At 43.1% G+C, this 22,618-nt stretch overlaps 1 protein-coding gene across 1 annotated transcript in view; it reads left to right on the forward strand.

Annotated features, from left to right (window-relative positions):
- The window catches only part of INO80 (INO80 complex ATPase subunit), a 117,122-nt gene that overhangs the window by 30,854 nt on the left and 63,650 nt on the right, over positions 1 to 22,618 (forward strand). Inside the window, exons 8-19 of the mRNA XM_005284688.4 lie at positions 4,634 to 4,687; positions 8,149 to 8,352; positions 9,864 to 10,059; positions 10,258 to 10,325; positions 10,670 to 10,879; positions 12,819 to 12,899; positions 14,991 to 15,086; positions 18,340 to 18,399; positions 18,861 to 19,003; positions 20,578 to 20,662; positions 21,198 to 21,315; positions 22,379 to 22,464. Of these exons, the coding sequence (XP_005284745.2) occupies positions 4,634 to 4,687; positions 8,149 to 8,352; positions 9,864 to 10,059; positions 10,258 to 10,325; positions 10,670 to 10,879; positions 12,819 to 12,899; positions 14,991 to 15,086; positions 18,340 to 18,399; positions 18,861 to 19,003; positions 20,578 to 20,662; positions 21,198 to 21,315; positions 22,379 to 22,464 (1,401 nt within the window). The remainder of the gene's footprint in view (positions 1 to 4,633; positions 4,688 to 8,148; positions 8,353 to 9,863; positions 10,060 to 10,257; positions 10,326 to 10,669; positions 10,880 to 12,818; positions 12,900 to 14,990; positions 15,087 to 18,339; positions 18,400 to 18,860; positions 19,004 to 20,577; positions 20,663 to 21,197; positions 21,316 to 22,378; positions 22,465 to 22,618) is intronic.

Below are 22,618 nucleotides of genomic sequence, written 5' to 3' on the forward strand. Positions count from 1 at the left end.
AGGCAGAGAAGGTTTGAGGTATCAGGAAGTCAGAATGCACAGGAAAACAGAATGCAGTCTGAGAGCTTTCTATGGATCACCAGATATCACAATAATATTCCATATTCCAACTGTTCCTGTGTTGATGAGTGAGGTGCTCTCCCAATTTCTCTGATTTGTTTTAAATTAAGTTTTCATTAGATTTTAAGTAGGTATACAATTACTGCAAAGAGGAAGGGGTGCATTCCACAGAAACAAGGAAAAGGCTGGCTGTGGGAAAAGAGGAGAATGGAGACAATGGCAGAAGTGTAGGAGAGGAGGGAGGGATCGATGGGTTGTTCAGAAAATGAAGAACGTGTGAAGCAAGGCTTCTTTCTGAACTGGCTTAGCTGCTGCTCAACAGTTAAAGAAAAATGAGTCGTCATACAAAAAGCACTCAGTCACACTACCTTTACAATGAAGAAAAAATATTTAAAGTAGTATTCAATAGAACACTGGTTGAAGGGTCTTTTAGAGAACCTTGTACAACTTGTGTTTAAGTGTGCTTGCTTAACAAAACTAACTGGCCAGAGCCAAAAGGAGACTTTTATAGTTAAAAAAAAAATTTCAGGGAGTCTTGTTTTGTACTTATACTTTTTTAGTGTGTTGTAATAACACACTAATTGATTTAAACTTTGTAGCAGCTGCAACTCAGGTGAGATTGGGGAGATAAAGAGGGACAATTTTAGCCATAATGTGCAGAGGGAACTGTCTCTGCTTCTTCAAGTATGTGTCTGAGTGGATCTCACTATGTGCAAGATTGGAGTCTTTTGAATAGCAGTGTCCATTGGGGCCTTTCATGAGCCATGTGCTTCCTTGTGTTCTATATGAAGGATGAGATGGCTATCACATTCCCTCAGTTCCTTCTTGCTGCCAATAGCAGCAAGACAGAATCTGTTGAGCGTCCAACCTGCTATTTCTTAGCTCCAAGTAAGTCTTCAAAAAAACTCTTCAGAACTCTTCTGATCCAACTGACTTACGACTGCTCTGTACAATATTGACTCATCTTACTGAATACTGATGGTGAAACCCGCTCTGTATAAGCCCTTCCCCCCCTTTACAGGGCCCCTCAACATGGCGAGTTTGAAACCTGGGGGCTTCAAGCCTGTCCTTCCTGTGATAGACTAATTCTGTTCCAAGACAGGCACAAGGGGGGCCTCTTGTTTGGGAGAATCCCATATACTGAGCGTATGCTTGGTGTATCTGTTATTTTCTGTAAGAATGCACAAATCATGGGTCGTGTGGTTGAAATTCCATCACTTGGATCCTTCAGATCGTGAAGAGATGGGCATCAGAGTCTTGGTATCAATCAGACAAGCCAGCTTCCTCCAGTACCCCATCTAGGACACATGTGACACCGTCGCTGAGAAGGATGCACTGAGAGAAGACCTGGAACTGGCATAGGCACTGAAGGAGATTCCACTGGCATTACAGATACCTCTGGTACTGAAGTCCAGCACTTAAACAGACTGCTCCAGACACAAGGGCAGAGATCCTAGCTTGGAAGTCAGTGACTCTGCACAAAGACAGACCACTAAAACCTCAGGAGAGAGAACCACCAAGCCCTATTTGGCATTGAGGCACCACTCCAGTTTTGGCAGTGCACTTTTCAGTGTCGAAACCTACACCTGAACCAGGGTTGTCTGAAGTACATTGGTAGAACTAGGACCGTCCGAGGCATCTACCAGTACCGGTGCAGAGCCTGGTATCTTGGCGCTATATAGCTTGGTGTCACCCCTAAATGATACTTACTCCACCTCTTCATCACTGGGGCATATGTTCTCATCTCAGTTGAGCAGAGGACCTTCTCCTCTGAGATCCTCGTGACATTATTGAACGACTAGCTGGCTCTCCCTACCGGGCTCAGCTGCCGTCTTGTCAGGAGTGGCATTGGATTGCTCAATACCAGATAAGACAGCCATACCCATACAGTATTCCATTGTGGCCCTATTGGGCTTACTGAGGACTACTTTCATATGCCTCTTAAAGCAGATTTCCAGCTCATTTGAGGAGAAGGAAAAGATTGCTCTACCCCGTAGTTTCCCTGGCCAGACCACTGGTGACACATGGGAAGAACTAGGAAGAACCAGATCTGGGGGCAGAGGAACACCAGTGTCCTGTCTCACCACCTAAGGACCTCTCAATTTCATCATGCAATGAAGCAGTGTCTTTGGCATGGATACTGGCACCCAGATGACTTCAGTTCATTCCAGAGCTGCTTAGGAGAATCACAGAGATTCTGGAAATATAGGCACCTGTCATACCAGAGAAATCTCCTAAATTGTTTGATATTTTGACACCGTCCGGTCCAGCCAGGATCACATTCCCCATAAATGAAGGGCTGCATGACCCTTACGGCCCTGTGGCAAACATCAGCCATGATAACAGCTACTGTAAAGTGAAAGTGAAGCAGTACCAGGTCCCTCAAAAAGGGTTTGTGTAATTTACGCCCATCCTACCCCTGGCTGCTTAATAGTCTTGATGATAAAGGAAAAATCAAAATTGAACAAGAGTACCCCCAAAGGCAAGGACCAAAAAAGGCTTAATCTATTTGAGAGGAAATCTTCCAGTTGCAGGGAGGCAGAGGCGTAAGTGGCAAATTGCCAGGCCCTCCTGGCCAAATATGAGTCTTTTTGATGTGGAATAGAGTAATACCCTTCCTGTCTAAGATCCTGTCTGACAACAGGGAAGAGCTCAGAGGAATAATCAAGGAGGGCCAATTGGTGGCAAAGACCATTCTCCAGATTGTAGTGGACGCTCTATGGCTACAGTGGTGACGATGCACAGAGCATTGTGTCTGCAGGGGGCAGAGATCCCTAAGGAAGTTCAACCCATGATTGAGAACCTGCCTTTTGAAGGCATGGAATTATTTAACGAGTGAATGGACAGTGCTCTATGCTCATTAAGACTTTAAAGGCATCTTGCTCTCCCTAGGGATTTACACCCTGGCATCAGACTGCAAAGTGTACTGCCCTCAACCCCAGTTGAAGCAAAAGGTCTTACCATTCCAGACAGCCTGAGTATCTTGCCAGAAAAAGCCTAGTCCTGCAGGGATCATCAATCTTCCTTTTCCTTGGCAAGGAACCCCTCTCATAACATGCATCAACAAATTTGACAAGACTTTTGAGAGCTCATCAGATCCAGTCCCAAGATCATAACTTTCAGAAGCCATCTAACTTGATTCATGCCGTAACATCAGACAGATACTAGAGATCATCACCCATGGCTACCCCATACAGTTCCATTCTTTGTTCCTTTCCCATTCCTCTTTAGGGACCCTTGTTACAAGCGGAAGTGGTTTTGTTACTTCATCTAGGAGCCATAGAGGAGGTGCCCACCAGTTTTCTGGGGAAGAGGCTTCTTTTTCTGGTATTTTCTTATCCTGAAGAAGAAAGTGGGGGAAGGGGAGGAACTTCAGTCTATCCTAGACCTAGAAGACTCAGATACATATGCTATCTCGGGCTCAGGATGGTAACTTTTTGCCTCCATCATTCCATCTCTTCAAGCTCAGGACTGGTACATGGCTCTCAGCTTGCATACGTCTGTATAGCTGTCCATCTGGCCCACAGGAAGTACCTAATATTCACAGTAGAGTCCAACCATTACCAGTACAGGGTGCAGCCTTTGGACTCTCCAGCACTGAGAATTTTCACAGAATGCTTGGCAGGGGTGGCAGCATGTTTAAGGAGAAAGCGTATTCATGTCTTCTCATACTTGGACGGCTGGCTGATCAGAGGCAAGTCACAGCAGGAGACTGTAACAGTCTAGAGTATGACCTTTCCCTGTTTTCCCAGCTAGGTTACCTTGTGAACTGCAAGAAATCTTTTCTTACACCATCACAGATGATAGAATTCATAGGAGCTTTGATCAACTCTCGGTCAGCAAGAGCTTATCTCCCAGAAGACAGGTTTTGGTCTCTCCAGTCAATGACAAACAACCTAAAATCAAATCCAACAATGTCCGCATATGCATATCTTGAGCTGCTAGGCCACATATTGGCATGTGATGTTACTAGACGTAACCGTCTGTCCTTGCAAATGTGGAAGAGTTCAGTGTACTTGCTATCCAATATCATATGAATGAGAGTCACTGTTCTGCCTCAAGTTGAGCAAGAATGCACCTGGTGTCTGGACCCAAAGAATGTATCAAAAGAGATACCATTCTCTGCCCTCTCCCCAACAATGACACTTATCACACATGCCTCAGGGACAGGTTGGGGTGCCCAACTGAATCATCTGCAGAGGCAAAGGACCTAGTCCCAGGATGCCTGAAACTATACATGAAATAGTAAGCAAGGACCCTATTGTGAAAAGAGGGTTAGTGGGACAGCTGAATTGCACTGCTTTTTAAGTTTGTTTTACATAATTCCTTTAACTGTTGCAATACATGTGTATGCCCCCAGTTGCTAGGATGAAAGCCATTCTAATACTTCGGAGGAAGGCAGAAATCCCCATAATGCTTATGATTATATCATCGAAGACTGTATTGTAATGCAGTTATATAGTGCTTTAAGTTTGTGCATGTATGGGTGTTTAAAAACGAATAATTACCTATAAAACATTATCAAACCATAATCCCATAATTAAAGGGTATATGAAATTTTGTCTTGTTTTAGGCATACAAGCAAAAAGCTTCAGCACGCAATCTTTTCCTAACCAATAGCAAAAAGGTAAGGGTGGTCAAGCTTTATGTTTGCATATTATATCTTGTGCAAAAAAAATTTGCATGTTGCTGTTGTTTCTTCTTAATTCATTGGCGTATCTTTAAGCCATTGCTAATATAGCAATTGTGGTAGCACATAATTTGTTGTTTTCATTACAGATCCTCTCACTCTCTCTCCAGTTTTTAACTTATCCATTTATAAGTAGGAATATGACTATTTGCTATTGGTGATTTCAGTCCAGCTCTTTGAGCTTGATCCAAGGGTCACTGAAGTAAATTGAAAGCCTCCCATTGACTTTGATGGGCGTTTGATCAGGACCCTGGTGAGCCGATGTTCACATCACCAACAATTACAGGTAGTCTCTCCAGATTGGAATTGGATCCCTTTGGCAGGGCCGTGTTGGGAACACTTGCACAGCCATTGTCAATTCTACATCCATCCTTTAGATAGAGATCTTAACACTCCAGGTCTGTTTGTGTGGTATGTTTCATAAGCAATAGATGCACTTTAAAAAAACAACAACATGGATTTTTGGAGATTTGGATCTGTTTTATTTTTGGTGGTAAGAGCTACTTTGAGAATTTTTAGTTCGCTGTTCTTTGATACAATAAAATTACTCCATTATAGATCACTTTGACTTTTTTTACTATGTGATCCTGCACATAGTTATCCACATGCTTAACTTTACTACTGTGAGTAATCCCATTGAAATTGATGGGGCTACTCATGGTAGTAAAGTTAAGCATGTGCATAAATGTGTGTAGAGCCTAATGGTTGAGCAAATTGCTGAATAAGTGGTTCCAAAATGAATTTATTAATAATATTCTTAAATCTTTTGGCTCAGCAGATGAGAAGTGCCCCTGTTTGTACTACGGAAAGTTATTTTTAAAGAGCATTTGATAATGGCTTTCTCAGCATGTGCAGTAAAATTTTTCTCTGAGATTGTGAGGTGCACATCTAAGGGCTTGTCTACAAAAAACGCCTCCCTGAACGCAGCAAGTTGCAGCGTTGTAAAGCGCCAATGTAAACAGTGCCCCAGCGCTGGGAGCTATGCCCCTTGCTGAGCTGTGCCACGACCACACAAGGCACGTTAAAGCGCTGCCGCGGCAGCGCTTTAGCGTTGCCAGTGTAGACTAGCCCTAAGCAAGTGCATAGCTAACTTAATTAGCGAGTGAGAAGTGTAGTGAAATATATTGCTGTGAATCAGTAGGTTCAACTTGAGATGGGGGAAGGACTCCCACTGACTTTATAAAGTGTGAATAGATTGAGGGAGGGTTTTCTGTGTACATTTATAAAATATGCAAGAGAGGTGGTATCTCCTATGCATTTTAGGAGCTTTACAACAGACAGGTTCTTTCCAGCATGCTTACTTAAGTACAGGGGACAGGGTGTTCTGGTGGTATGTGGACAAGTAGTTAGAGATTACAATATTTACAGCAGCTGTTGTCTACCTTTTGCAAGCCTGCAGAGCTGCAAAGCTCTGGAGAGTGAAGCTGTGCTCTGTTTTCTTCAAAATACACAGCCATACTGTAGGCATGCGGGACTCACCCCTGCGGCGCCTCCTGCTGGTTGTCTCGGGAATTAGCTCTCCAGCCATTGGCACGCCCTCTGCAGGCCAGTGTCCCGCTACCGCTTGGCCCCTGTGTCCCTCCCAGACCCGGTGACCCGTTATCTGGGGGGCTGTCCCCTGGCAGTAACCCCTCACTCTCAGGGTTTCCCCCTCCCAGGGGAACCCCCACCCACTATCCACACTTGGCCTCAGTCTTGGCTACTACCAGTCTTCATCAAGCCCCCGTTCACTGGGGCGGACTGCAGTGTAAGCCACTTATCATAGGCAAAGGGGTTCAGACCTGCTGCCTCTGGCTGCCCCCTGCAACCCAGCACCTAATAGGCCTTACCAGGCCTGCAGCCTGGGGCTTTCCTAGGCCGGAGCTCCCCGACTCCCTTGGCCTCTCCCCAGCCCTGCTCCACTCCAGATACCTGGTTAAGCTCCCTGCAGCCAGGCCCTTCTCTCTCTATAGGCAGAGAGAGACGGTCTGCTTGAGCTCCTGGCTCAAGCCTTTATAGGGCCAGCTGGGCCCTGATTGGGGCGTGGCCCCAGCTGAGCCTGCTTCCTCCCAATCAGCCCAGGCATCTTGCCCTTCGACAGCCCTCTTCCAGGGCTGTTTTAAACCCCTCAGGGCAGGAGTGGGTAACCACCCCACTACACATACCCACACACCAATTAATAGAAATTAAGGCTTCAGGACTAAGCTCTCAAAAGTCAGGAAATGCCAAGGTAAGGTTGCACATGCATCCTTAACTCTGCCCCTTGTGTGTGTATGAATATAATATGCACTAAAATACAGCATTTAATTACCTGTTTGTTCACATAATTCTCAAATAATGCAGTATAACAACATATACTTTTTCTGTAACCTTAGATACACAGTATTAAGAAGCTACATGTGTCATTTTGTGATACTAGATAGACACTCCATGAAAGACTTTATATGATAAATACATAGTAAGCATTATTTACAGAACATACTTCAGACTTAGGATACTACATAGAATAATTGTGTAAAATATCTGCTATGTGTAGGCCCACCTACATGTGTAGCTAAATTGGCTTTATAGTTGACTGCCTTATCCCTTGACTTGAACCTAAGGAAGACTTTGCTGCTGGTTGAAAAGAAAATATCTCCTACATGTTATTAAAATATATATATTAGGGGGAAAAAAACCTTATCACAATGTCTAAGCCAGCAGAGATTTACTGGACCATGATGACAAAGAAGTTAGCATAATAAAATGAAAAAATAAAATATGCTACACCTTTATCTAAGGATGTAGGAATAATTGTATGATAATATACTGTATAATTTAGGAATAGTATGTGATCATGTAATTAAAGACTGTATCATAATGCATATGTAAAGCAGGTGTAGGCATGGACAGCAGCGGAGTTAAAAAGCCAATGGCCACTTTACACTAACACATTATTGCTATCATGGGTGCAGCCTCACTCTTGGAAACAGTGAGAGATGTTACGGGGTAAAGTCTGGTGTGGGCAAGGTCCATGTAACTTGCCCACAGTTATGCAAGAAGTGCGTGGCAGAGCTATTGTTCAAAATCAGATCTCCTGAGTCCCATTCCAGTGCCTTAACCAGAAGACACCATCCCCTTTGAGTGCTTTTAACTATGCAATTTTGACGTTTATAATGTTGGGTTTTGTAAGGAATGTTTTGTTTGATAATATGTCTGTGGAGCCTTATGGAGCTCTTTTCTTCTCTTGTAAACTCTCCCCCCCCCCCCCCCCTAAAAAAAAAAAAAAGCTTTATAAATAAGCACAGCATCAAAGGTTTTTGGAGGGTCAGCCTTGGTTGTAGGAATTTGCAACCTTGCAACACCTAAATGTTGCCTTTTGGTGATGGTGATTTTAAATCTTTTTTTCTCTGTCCCTGAACCCTCCCTCTTCACCCCAGCTGGCCCATCAGTGCATGAGGGAGGTGCGGCGAGCTGCTATCCAGGCCCAGAAGAACTGCAAGGAGACTCTACCACGGGCACGTCGCCTCACCAAGGAAATGCTTCTCTACTGGAAGAAGTATGAGAAGGTGGAAAAAGAGCACCGCAAACGAGCTGAGAAAGAGGCTTTGGAGCAGCGCAAGCTGGATGAGGAGATGAGAGAGGTAGGGCCAAAATATAGACTCCTGAAAATTAATCTGGCAAGAGCTAGAGCATGGAGCCGAAGAGACATGAACAAGCACAATAGTTCAGGTCTTTAAACCTGGACAATCAAATTCACCAACTGTTCTTCCTTTCAATGATCTTCCAGACATTTTCTTCCACTCTATTTTAAAAGGATTTACTAGAATCCTCTGACAAATTAGCTATATCCAGAACCTTCAAACTGCAAGAATTACAGCTACAGACCATAATGTTGGTTAAAGAGGGTGTGACTAGTGAGATGTAGTGTGTCTGACTTGCACATAGTGCTCAGTGCTCTCTATTTCTAGAGGATGATCTTTTAGTGATTGTAACTCTAAGTTCTTCCTCAAGTTCAGAAATCAGGCTATTTTTCAATTCACTGGTGTGTTAGGTTTATTTTATCTTAAGTTATGTATAGAGCATAATAAAACATATGGAATTTATCTTCAGAACACATAAGAGCAATCGAGGACCCAATTGATAATTGTCCTGTGGTCCCTTTGTCTTTGTGATGCCATTGCAAAGGGTTCACAAAGCAATCACATGACCCTCTCAGGGAGTACCCCAGGAGCACTTTGAGGATGAATTCAGGCAAAATTAGCTATTTTACAGGAGTTTTGTGAGGATTTATGTTCTCCTCATCCTTACTTGCAGGTGAAGGAACCTGGGACATAGAAATAAATCAGTCTGCCCTAAATTACAAAGGAAGTCAGTGACAGAGCTAGAATTAGAACTCTGGAGTTCCTGATTCCCAGTCATGTGTTCAGATCAAATCATGCCTTTATTTATAGTGTATTCTGCATCCATCCCATCCCCCAAGCATTTTGTGAAGCCTTTCTGCTGTTTTGTATTAATACACTAGCTTTACCATAGCAGTTGTATAGCCAGATCTAAAAAATTGAATTTATACAACAGAATCTTGTTGAACACTGAGCATTCTGCCTCATTCCTAACTTCTCACTCTGGTGCTGTTTTACCTGAAGGTGCATTTTGTTTGTTAGCTCCATCATTATTCTCTTGTGTGAGTGAATGGTAAGACAATTACCACAGAGTTAATTAGTGTGACTTAAACATGTATGAAAACTTTTAGTTGGATATGCAGTTTTTCAGCCACCTGGACACTCCTACCTAATTTTTACATTGCAAAGAAAATTGCTATGCTGCTTTTCCCCAGGTATTGGTGTTCCTGGTTATGGCTTACTGTGCTATGAGAAACTCTGAGCTCATAACCGCTGTACATTTCAGTGTAGGTATTTGTATGATGAGTGTTAGTGTGCAACCAGTATTCCAGCACTCTGATACCATGGTGATGAGTGCAGTATAAACATTTAGATTGTTTATATGTAACAGGGTTAAAAAAGGTTGCAATGTATAACTTGCTTGCATGTCTTTGTCTTTTTCTCTTCTTTAAACATTAAACCTAATTTCATTTCCCCCCACCCTCCTTTTTTTTTATTTTTATTTTTTTATTTTGTAAATTGCCTTGTCTCAGGCTAAGAGACAGCAGCGAAAACTTAATTTCCTGATCACCCAGACTGAGTTATATGCCCATTTCATGAGTCGCAAACGAGATATTGGACATGATGGAATACAGGAAGAAATCCTGCGCAAGCTGGAAGACAGCTCTACCCAAAGGCAGATTGATATTGGTGGAGGGGTCGTGGTCAACATTACCCAGGAGGATTATGGTAAGGCTAAAAACAAAATTCCAGCAGGCCATAGGAACCATTGGAGATGATGGTTACTATATACTAGGGACTTCTGTGCTTGGAATATTATGTGAAGAAGCCCTTCTGTAAAACATTGGAATTTATCCATGTCTTAATTTGAGGTGGTACTATAATGTGGTTAACAGATGTGTTTTAATGTGGTGATATTCTTTTCAGATAGTAACTACTACAAGGCCCAGGCTCTGAAGAACGCAGAAGATGCTTACCAGATTCACCAGGCCCGGGTGTGTATTGCTTGGGTGCTTGAGGTGGAAGGGGAAGTGGAGTAAATTGAAGAGGCACTAGAATAGAATAGTGATCTTCTTTTAAGTCACCTATTTTAATGATGGATTCTAAGCTTCTTTTAATTTGATTGTTGCCCTGTTCGTTTGTAAACATCTGGGAAACTGGAGGGCAGAGGATTGGATGAAAATAAATTTGTATAATCAAGCTACAGGGACAGCCATGTTATCCATTGCTTTGAAGGGGACCATGTGTGTTAGCATGTGAAGGATGAGAGACCATTTCCCAATGAATTTCTTGTATTAGCTTGCATCCTATATCTTACCCAAATTTTCCCCTTGTTTAGACTAGGTCATTTGATGAAGATGCAAAGGAGAGTCGGGCAGCTGCTCTACGGGCTGCTAACAAGTCTGGCACTGGCTTCGGAGAGAGCTACAGCCTAGCAAACCCATCTATTCGGGCTGGAGAGGACATTCCACAGCCTACCATTTTCAATGGTAAACTGAAGGGGTACCAGTTGAAAGGCATGAATTGGCTGGCCAACCTGTATGAGCAGGTATGCTAGTGCTTTTTGCAGCCATTTACACTTCCAGGGACAAATTCAATCCTGGTATAATTTCATGGTAGCCAATGCAGTTACACTAGGAGTACATTTGGCCCCTGGTCTCTATTCCTGATCAAAAGATCTTTTATGAGGTGTAGAAACTCTTCAGTCCTCGTCCCTCGTATATATATACTGCCTATCTTTCTACAGAAGTGAAAAGAATATTGTGTAGTCCACCAAACAAGTATCCCTGACTTCTCTAAGAACTAATAAGATAAAATTGCATGTGGTATTGGCCTCTAGATTTTTTCATTTGCATATTTATGCACACTCACCAAAACTAGACTGAACAATGGGGAGTTTATGCACATTGTCATTCTTTATTTAATGCCTAGGTCAGTCTGTAAACTGGAGACAGCCTTGCATTTGAACACAAACATGCTTTAAATTAGATTGCAAATTGCAAGCATGTTGAGGAAAAAAATCAGGTCGGGAAATGGCTGAAGAGGTGGAAGGGGGGAGAGGTTATCAATTCATAGAATCACTGGGGGAAGATGATGTAGGAGGTTTCATATTGATTATAAATTAGGGTTACCATATTTCCACAATCAAAAAGAGGACACTGGGGGGGGGAGCCTCACTCTAGCTCCGCCCCCGCCCCATCCACTCCCTCCCACTTCCCACCCCCTGACTGCCCCCCTCAGATCCCCAACCCCCCCTGCTTCTTGTCCCCTGACTGCCCCCTGCCGAGAACCCCCCACCCTAACTGCCCTCCCAGGACCCTACCTGTCCCCTGACTGCCCTGACCCTTATCCACTCGCATGGGTGACAGGGTTGTAGAAATTTTGGTGATGCCCAGAACCCCCCCATCACCTGCCTAAGGCTCTGGGAGGGGGGTTGGGTGGGGGGAGGAGGTCTGGGGTGCAGGTCCTGGGCTGGGGATTAGGGTGCAGGAGGGATGCAGGGTGTAGGTTCTGGGATAGAGTTTGGGTGCTGGGTGCAGGCTCTGGGTTGGGGCAGGGGGTGGGTGTGCAGGAGGGGTGCAGGCTCTGGGATGGAGTTTGGGGGTGGGAGATGGTGCAAAGGGAGGGGGTGCAGGCTTTGGGAGGGAGTTTGAGGGCAGGAGGGTGTGTTTGGGAAGGGGGTAGGGGATTTGGGAGGGAGTTTGGGGATAGGAGAGGATGCAGGGGTGAGGGCTGTGGGTCTGAGGATGAGGGGTTCATGATGCAGGAGGGGGCTCAGGGATGGAGTAGAGGATTAGGGTGTCGGGGGATGAGGGCTGGGGCTGAGGGGTTTGGGGCGTTGGAGAGGCTCAGGGCTAGGGTGGAAGGGCAGGGTAAGGGCAGCCTGTCTTCCCATTAGTGGATGGGGGCACTAGGACCCGGGGGCAGCAGACAGCAGTTGCTGCTGGCTCTGGCAGTACAAGCAGACAAGGGGGCGGGGGGGAATGCATGGAGGCGGGGGTGGCAGGTGGAGGCCAGGGACCCATCCAACACTCCCCCGCTCCCTGACTGCCCCCCCCCCCGACTCCCCTTACCATTCTGGCTCCACGTGTTTGCAAAACACGCTGTCTGGTGGGTCGGTTTGTGTGTTACACAGGGCTGCAGACAGAGGGAGGGGGGACCAGGGGAGGGTTCTGGCTGCTGTAGGCCAATGGGAGTGGGTCAATTGGCTCAGCCGCCCAATCAGCAGCCGCACTCTGCATGGAAGGGAGGGAGGGAGGCGAGGGAGAAAAAAACCCCGGACATTTTAACCTTGTTACCAATTCCTCCCGGACGGCTATTTAGAGACGCAAAAGTCGGACATGTCCGGGGAAATACGGACGGATGGTAACCCTATTATAAATAGGACTGCCTGACCTCACTTTGGTCACTTCGGTGGCATGTGTTCTGATAGCCCTACATGTTATGGAAAAGTGAGGTAGAGGTATTCACATGTGGGTTTTTTGCAGGGCATCAATGGAATTCTTGCAGATGAAATGGGCCTGGGTAAAACAGTCCAGAGTATTGCTCTGCTAGCACATCTGGCTGAGGTAAGTGGATTCTTTGTGACCCATATACCTGATGGAAGACATACTTAATGTGATTGAACTGGGTTCTAGTTGATTAATTGAATGCCTTAAGATGGATGCCTGATGCAGCATTTTCTTTAAGTGTGCATATCCTTCTAAAGATGCAACTTTAAAAAGAGAATATGTATACTGAATTGCACGCACTTGGCATCCAGAGAGCAACTCCCTTTGATTGAAGCTGAAGTCTTTTATAAGAAGAAAGGATAAAGACCCAGGGAGAGAACCTGATGCAGTTTTGTCTGTCCATTGATTTTTAAGACATGAACACATCAGTAGGAGGGCAACTTGAGTTCTGCTTTTTGAGTCAGTAAGCAAGAATTCCTACTTCCCACTGTTCTTTGCAGTAAGGAGCATAGTAAATCTGTCTTCTGTGCTTCTCTCTTTACATGAGAGGTGCACCCAAACTAGCCTGCACCTTTACGTATGTGCATAGAATTGCACTGCATGCTAGATTGTCACCTTGCAATCTGTACTATATAGGAAAAAGAACAAGGCGTACTTGTGGCACCTTAGAGACTAACAAATTTATTTGGGCATAAGCTTTCGTGGGCTAAAACCCACTTCACTGGATGCATTCAGTGGAAAATACAATAGGAAGATATATATATACACACATACACATACACACACACACACACACACACACACATAGAACATGAAAAATGGGTGTTGCCATACCAACTCTAACGAGACTAATCAATTAAGGTGGGCTATTATCAGCAGGAGGAAAAAAAAAACTTTTGTAGTGATAATCAGGACAGCCCATTTCAAACAGTCTCCCTGGTCACTCAATTACAGACCTAAAAGTCGCAATTCTCCAACAAAAAAACTTCAGAAATAGACTCCAGCGAGAAACTGCAGAATTGGAATTAATTTGCAAACTGGACACCATTAAATTAGGCTTGAATAAAGACTGGGAGTGGATGGGTCATTATACAAAGTAAAAACTATTTCCCCATGCTAATTTTCCCCCTACTGTTAGTCACACCTTCTTGTCAACTGTTTGAAATGGGCCATCCTGATTATCACTTCAAAAGTTTTTTTTTCTTCTGCTGATAATAGCCCACCTTAATTGATTAGTCTCGTTAGAGTCGGTATGGCAACACTCATTTTTTTCATGTTCTCTGTGTATATATATCTTCCTACTGTATTTTCCACTGCATGCATCCAATGAAGTGGGTTTTAGCTACGAAAGCTTATGCCCAAATAAATTTTAGTCTTTAAGGTGCCACAAGTACTCCTTGTTCTTTTTGCTGATACAGACTAACACGGCTACCACTCTGAAACCTGTACTATATAGGGAGCAGTATGTAGCTGTACTGCCCTAGGAGGAGAGCAAGAACAGAATTGTGACCGAGAGGCAGTTTGGTCCTTGTTTTCCCACTTTGACCATGAAGGAAGTAAGATGCACCATCCTTCTTCCTGGTGCAGATTAATTCCCCTTCCATGCCAGTTTTGCTGCATTGGTGGCCAGCATGTTGGAAGTGCATATGGAGCCAAAGCTTCATCCCCTTCCTGCCCACCTGTGTGGAAAGGAAACTAACTCCCCTGAGAGGCTGCTCTCCCCATTGTGTTGTGAGTTGTGATTCTGGAAGCCTACACTGTAGGCCAGCTCATGATTGGACCCTGTGTCAGTAGGCCTAGAATTCCTTGTTCACCAGCGTGAATGTGCTGCTATGTGAGGAAGCTCAGGTTTCCACGCCACCTTAGATCTTTTGCTTGCCAAAGTGGCAGAGGCATTGAGCCCTGGGTAAGTGTCAGTAGCAGTGAGCAAATAGCAATTTGCAGGAAGTGAGAAACAGGCCACGGTTTGAATTTAGTATTCACACATCCAGTGGGTGTTTGCAGAGCAATATTGTGGATTTGAAAGGAGGCCATGCTAAATGTTTAATCTGCTGAATCTAGCTGTGCATCACCCTGCTGTGTTGGTAGGAAGCTTTATTATGATCTGTATACTTTCCTCTCTTGTGCAGCCTTGTCCTTAATTAATCATAATGCTGCATGAAACTGTTTCTGTTTCCCTCAATTGATTTTTTTTTCTTCCTATATCAGAGAGAGAACATCTGGGGACCTTTTTTAATTATTTCACCTGCCTCTACACTCAACAACTGGCATCAGGAGTTTGCCAGATTCGTTCCTAGATTTAAGGTAACAAGCATATTCAGGAAACTATTCCTTTTGGCTCAGAAAACCAACTTCCTCACTCCCTTCAGCTCTTTGTCACATCTAGATAATCTGATTAGCTTGATAGTTTGAGAGGATGTGAGGGACATGATTCTGTGATCTTGTCCCTGACCACCTCTTCTGGAACATTCTATTATTCAGAACTTGAGTATCTCTCACTTGAATTCCATTATTTTCATTTTGGGGCAGATGTTTCTAAAAGAGCACCTTATCAGCAAAGCATTTAGATTCTGCAGTGGCATAGCCATGGAGATGACACAGTTATGATTGTGCCGCAATGTCAGGCAAGAGAGTGATTTCTGAATCTTCTGCATTATCTGTAGGATTAGTGCTTTGTTGTGGGTTGTTCAAAATCTGGGTCTGAATGACAGATGGTTTAATTGTGAACTGAATCAGCTCTAAAAATTTAGAGGGAGGAAAAACTTCAGCATCGTTAAGCGAAAATAAAAAAAATGAACAGGATTGTAAACACTATTCAGAAAGCAAGGAGAGTAATGAAGCACAAATAGTTGCATGTATTAAGATAAAATAAATAAGTTCTTTAAATGTATTGGAGGATGAAAAATATGAGAAATAAGGAACTGCCGCAAAATAAACTATTAACAGTACATCCATGAAGAATATTTGACTCTTGCAAAAGATAAATTGGAGGAAAATGAGATTATTGACGGAGCCAAATGAGCGATCAGCATTACTCAAAAGAGCCATCATAGTGTGAATGACGGGAAATATTTAAACAACAAGGAGTCTGGTGGCACCTTAAAGACTAACAGATTTATTTGGGCATAAGCTTTCGTGAGTTAAAACCTCACTTCTTCGGATGCATAGAGTGAAAGTTACAGATGCAGACATTATATACTGACACATGGAGAGCAGGGAGTTACTTCACAAGTGGAGAACCAGTGTTGACAGGGCCAATTCAATCAGGGTGGATGTAGTCCACTCCCAATAATAGATGAGGAGGTGTCAATTCCAGGAGAGGAAAAGCTGCTTCTGTAGTGAGCCAGCCACTCCCAGTCCCTATTCAAGCCCAGATTAATGGTGTTGAATTTGCAAATGAATTTTAGTTCTGCTGTTTCTCTTTGAAGTCTGTTTCTGAAGTTTTTTTGTTCAATGATAGTGACTTTTAAATCTGTAATAGAATGACCAGGGAGATTGAAGTGTTCACTTACTGGCTTTTGTATGTTACCATTCCTGATGTCTGATTTGTGTCCATTTATTCTTTTGCGGAGGGACTGTCCGGTTTGGCCAATGTACATGGCAGAGGGGCATTGCTGGCACATGATGGCATATATGACATTAGTGGATGTGCAGGTGAATGAGCCCCTGATGGTGTGGCTGATGTGGTTGGGTCCACAAAGACAAATCTGTTAGTCTTTAAGGTGCCACCAGACTCCTTGTTGTTTTTGTAGATACAGACTAACATGGCTACCCCCTGATACTTGACACCATGCAAGGGAAATATTTAGTGTGTGTGTATATATATTGAGCTACAAAGAGATGCGGGAGACACATTAAAGAGCCCCTTGCAGCTCAAGAGCCACAGTCGGAGTATCACTGAGTGCTAAGGAAGTATGTGAATAAAACAGATAGATGAAGCACCAGGTAGCTATGAGTTACACCTGCAGGCAATAGAAGATTATAGATCAAATATCTGAGTCATTATCAAATATTTTTAAGTAACCAGTATTCTCCAGTAGCAAGAGGCTGAGTAGAAAACAATAAATGTAAGTGCAGTTCTTTATTAAAAAAAAAAAAAAAAGGAAAGAATAAAATGTAAGGTGTCTAGGTGTAAAGTGGTGCGCTTGAGAACAAATGACTTCCAAATTAATAGTCTGAATGCCTAGTGTTAATATTGTAAAGGAGGGATCTGGGAGTACTATTTGAACTAATATTTAAATTGTTGGTCCAGTGTGCAGCAGTGCTAAAAATTGTTGGCTTATATTGAGTAGCTTGTTATGCAAATCACTGATTAGGCCACATTTGCAGTATCATGCCCAGTGTGGGTCATCTTATTTGAAGGAAGATACTGCTAAAACAGAGAGTATAGCACAGAGGTGGGCAAACTACGGCCTGTGGGACACATCTGGCCCGCGGCACCCTCCTGCCCGGCCCCATAGCTCCTGGCCCAGGAGGCTAGCCCCCGGGCCTCCCTTGCTGTCCCCCTCCCCCGCAGCCTCAGCGCGCCACGCCGCCAGCGCAATGCTCTGGGTGGCCGGGCAGTGCAGTTGCAGAGCCTCGGCCTGACCCGGGCGAGAAGCGGTGGGGTCGGATAGGAGGCGGGGACTGGGCCACGCCTGGCTGTTTGGGGAGACACAGCCTCCCCTAACTGGCCCTCCATACAATTTTGGAAACCTGATGCGGCCCTCAGGCCAAAAAGTTTTCCCGCCCCGGTGTAGCATATAAGGCAGCTAAGGTGATAAAAGCTGTTTAGGGAGAGTTGTATATGTGGTTTTGTTTGTTCTGTGCCTCAGAAACCAGCATCCTTTTATGCTCAATACCAGTTCTGTGCAGTTCCCATATCAGACAACAGATGGCAGTAGCTAGTTACTCTGAATTGCTGTGGAGCTAACTGCTGAGGTCAGATCTCCGTACATGGGAAATAGCTCAGCAGGATTCTGAGTTATAAAAGAATTAAGAGAAATCTGTGGCTGTTGTGCTTGCTCCTTTATTTCTTCCCTGCGGCAGTCCAGTAGGGATTACTTGACTTTTAGCCCATAGTAAAGTATTGAGGCATAGCCTTGTAGTACAAAAACAATTGTATCAGTGAAGAGGGGAATTAAATACTAAGGGAACCACTGGTCATTCAGGGATGTCCAAGAGTAAGTTGCTAAATTGGCTAGCAGCCATGGGCAAACTTCTTTCTGCAGTGAACTGAAAGAATATCCGTATTATTTTCTTGGAAGGTCTGACTGGAAAAGGCCACAGCTGCTTTGGGGCTATTAAGGGGATTCTCTTAGCAGTTTCTCCTTGGGGAACTAAACTGCTTGAGGCTTTTGTTTGGAAGATTCTGTTCCTTAAATATATTTAAATGCTTTCATATTTTCTCTGGGTTAGGAAAGACCCTCTTTGGTGATTTCCCTTTGGTTGTTTTGGTGGTGGGGTGTGCCACTCTCTGAGGTTTATTTTGGTTTACTATGGAGAACATGACATTTATAGTTTTAGTTCAGGTATATCAGTATTTGAAAATAACTTTTGTACTTTTGACTTTTTCTAGGTGCTACCATATTGGGGAAATCCCCATGACAGAAAAGTGATCAGGAAATTCTGGAGTCAGGTAACATCGGTGTCCCTGTCCTTTTACCCTCACTTCTGCTTGTACAGAGTAAAACAGAAACTGCTGATATGTTCTACAAAGCAAAAGAATGAGTAAATATAGAGTTCTATCTTCTCATCCCCGTCTGCTTCACTTTTTTTATTTGTATAAATAAAGTGAAAGGATTGCCCCGTTCTGGATAACAATATAGGGTGTAACAATGTAGGGCATACTAGAATTCAATCACAGTTACTGCATTCTGCAAATAAAGCAGAGGACTTCAGGGTCTGGCATTATTGCTATGCTGCTTTAATAACCCAACTCATTTTTTTAGAAAAAGATTCCAAATAAGGGAAAGGAAAGTATAATGGTGATAGAAGATTATTAAATGGAAGTATGAGACCCCCGTACAGATGAACAAACTCTTCATTCCAATGTGTTTACATGTTCCAGATATGTGTCTTTCTTTTTTGTGGTTATAGAAGACATTGTACACTCAGGATGCACCTTTCCATGTGGTGATCACTAGTTATCAGCTGGTGGTCCAGGATGTGAAGTATTTCCAGCGAGTGAAGTGGCAGTATATGGTGCTGGATGAGGCACAGGCACTCAAGAGTAGCTCCAGGTAATACTTGTAGCAGAAACAAAATCCTCTTTTGCTCAGGAATCTTTTGAGTTGGTACAGAAAAGAGAGTAGGAAAACTCTAAGAATACATGAGTTGATGAGTTAAAATGTGAAAGAAAGGTTAAATTGTCTTAGGAACTGGCAGAAAAGTAAAGAATCCTTATGGCATTGCATTTTATTATGCACATGTTTTTAAGACACCCAGCAGGGAACCTCAGTTTCTCCCTTCCCCCTCTCAAGGTCCCATTACAACAGTCATTTTTACTGAAGAAGGATTAACATGTTCTAATGTCAACTAGGAGGAGGGCAAGGCACTGTTCTTTCCCTTCCCAAAAGTAATAAAGATCAAGTTAGTGCTGAACACTTCAGCACAACAGTCTACTATGTGCAAAAATTAAACTAGTAGGCTGCTACCCCAGTCCACGTAACTGCATACCTTTGGGGAACTTAGTATTCACATTCTTGAGCTTATTGTATGTGAAGATTTTGATGGAAGGAAGTTACCATTTATAAGTAAAAGCTACCTTTCTAAATACCTGACTGTACTGAGGGAGGTTTATATGGCTCCATCTCCATGGATTTGAATGCCTTGGTATTTGGTCATATGTACGAAACATGCAAAGTGTAATTACAAAGTAACTGTAGGATAGAAGTGGGGGTGGGGAGGGGGTTGAGGCAAAAAATGGTGAGAAATACTTGTACCAGTCCTTGACCTCAGCCACCAGCAAAGACATTCTTAGATACTGAGTGGTCTGTGTTCATTAATAGCCATATAATGCTAACATATATCCGTTAAATACAGCATTATTTATGTGTATTGTAGTAGCACCTAAAGGCCCCAATTGGGAATCAGGGCCCCACAAAACCTGCAGATTGCAGTGTAGCCCAGCAACCTTATCCAGGCTTCCTCATTATAAGGTTGATGCCCATAGTGGTTCCTGTCTGTTCTCAGCTCCTGTCTATTGTTTATTTCTTTAGTAAGGTGCTGTCTGTCTTTTCTTCTTTAATTGCTTCTTCCTAACTTTTTCTCCCAAAACTGTCACTCATATTTCGGTGCTTCTTTTCTAAATGTTTGACAGCCCCAGAGCCAGGCTCATGCACATTCATGAGCTAGCCTCTTCAGCACTCTTTAGGAATTTCCTATTCTAAGAGGACTGTAACATAGAATTCAACTCCCCTTACATAATGGCCTATAAATTTAATTTTGTAACAGTGCAAAAAGTGTATGTCACCATTTACTTGGGGTACCTATTTGCTATCTTGAGGGGATGAATACTCTAGTGACTGGTCTTTACTGGTAGTTAAATATTGACATGTTACAAAGTAAATAAAAATACACCTGTTGTATGTAAGATAAACAGTGCTAATCTCTTTATGACCTCCGATAAGAACCAAATCTCCCAATGGGGCAAAAGGAGAGTGACTCTTGTCAATATTACCCAGTGCCCTCTTAAAGAAAATCATGCCAGGAATGGGTCTGAAAAATGGTTGGTTCTAAAATGTAAATGTAATTGCTCTCCTTTCTTACTGTTTCTATTGTGTTTCATTTTTCTTTAAACATTTTTGTTGGTCAGTGTCCGCTGGAAAATCCTACTACAATTCCAATGCCGAAATCGACTTTTGTTGACTGGGACCCCCATCCAGAACACCATGGCTGAGGTAAGCAGGAGGCCAGCAAGAGCTGATTTTTGATCAAAAGAGTAATTTATCCAAAGACATAACAAATAGTGAAAGAATTGTGGTACTCCTATGTGCTCAGGTGTATACATGGGGGTTTGTCTCCATACCACGCTGTGAGAAATCCCTGAGATCAGCTTCAAAAGGGATAATTTGGCTATATTATACTCATTAGGGAAGAAGTACGTTTGAAGGTTGCTGATACTCAGTCATCCCTAAATCATGCGATGAGAAAATGTGACGTCTGTGCCATTTTCTTCAGCATGGTGAAGTTATTGCTCTTTACTTGGAACCACGCTCTGACATTGGTTTGAAAAGTTGCACATATCTGGCTTCTGTCCATTGTGAAAGGAAGATGAGACCACCACTAATATAGTCTGCTGAGCTTGGCAGAACACACTATCATTTGATGTGACTTGGCCCATAATGCTCTGCAATAGGTTGAGATTCATGATCATCCGGTCTACAATGGGGATAGCTTTCACTGATTCACTGTCTCTTTGCCACTCCTTTATAGCTGTGGGCTCTGCTGCACTTTATCATGCCAACGCTATTTGATTCACATGAGGAGTTCAACGAATGGTTTTCTAAGGACATAGAGAGCCATGCAGAGAACAAATCTGCCATTGATGAGAGTGAGTACTAAGCACAGTAGCCCTCAGTTTCCAATTCGCCTGCTCTAGCTACCTATGGATTCACTTCAACTCTAGCAGTTGCATATGGGGAATCTCCCGTTCTGATACAGAGCAGCGAGTGAAATGGCTTTGATTGATTGTCGTTTGGTCTGGGAGTTCTGCACGACAGAGGTTGTCAGAGATAGAGACATATTGCTTCTTATATAGAAATAAAAGCTACTCAGAGTGAATCAGATTTGCCTCATGTTTGCTGTCTCCATTTGCTCACCTATTCTAAATGAACGAGGGATGATATTTAAAATATTATACATTTAATAGCATTTATCATGAAGGACTCCCTAAGTGTTTTATAGGCTATGTGTATGGTACAGAGATTGTACCACTGACCACTGAATAGCAGCCACCTTTTTAGTGAAAAGACAACTATTCTATTTCAGTAATGCTACACAAGAGAAGCGCAATATACAACAAACTGGGGGGAATTTAGGTTGGCAGAATATAACTATAGAACTACATGATTTTGAATTGTGCCAGAATATCAGAGTTAAACCCTTACTTTTATGGAAAGTGCCATGAGTTCTTTAATTATCAATGAAGGGTCTGAACTTTGGTTTTACATCTCATCCAAAAGACTGCACATCTGCAATAGCACAGTGCCCTTTAGCACTGTGTTGGTTCAATTCTGACTCTGGGAGAAATTAGCCAACTGTTAATGATGACTAGCTTTATATCCTAATAGTACTGAATGAGCTGCATGATCAAGTATTGTCCTCACCTTTTAATAGAAATTAGATGCTAATTGTATGTCCACAGAGTTCTGCTCATCGGATTGTAATACATACTATGCTATAGAAATGCATTGCCTGATGGAGAGATTTAGAGATTTGTGGAGTTATCAGCCTGTCTCAATGTGCTTATAAAAGAACCAATTTCAGTACAAACAGATCAGTCCTGTGACATGCTTGAAGGGAACTGGGTGTGCAAGAAGGGTTTGAGAAGCAACTGGACATGGTATATTTCTGGCCATTGGGGCAGTAATCATGTTTTCTCCCTGGCATTTCAGACCAGCTGTCCCGCTTGCACATGATCCTGAAGCCTTTCATGTTGAGAAGAATCAAGAAGGATGTGGAAAATGAGCTGTCAGACAAGGTGCGAAACAAAATAATTTGGAAAGCAAGCTCTGCATCTGGCTTACTTTTTGTGCTTCCCTTCTCAGGTTTTTAGTTCATATAAATTCATATGTGGATCTGTTTATCTACAGCTGACTGAAAGGTCAGAAAACATCACCCATTCACATAGCTTT

Source organism: Chrysemys picta, chromosome 4 (assembly GCF_011386835.1).
Source record: "Chrysemys picta bellii isolate R12L10 chromosome 4, ASM1138683v2, whole genome shotgun sequence".
Classification (NCBI taxonomy): domain Eukaryota; kingdom Metazoa; phylum Chordata; order Testudines; family Emydidae; genus Chrysemys; species Chrysemys picta.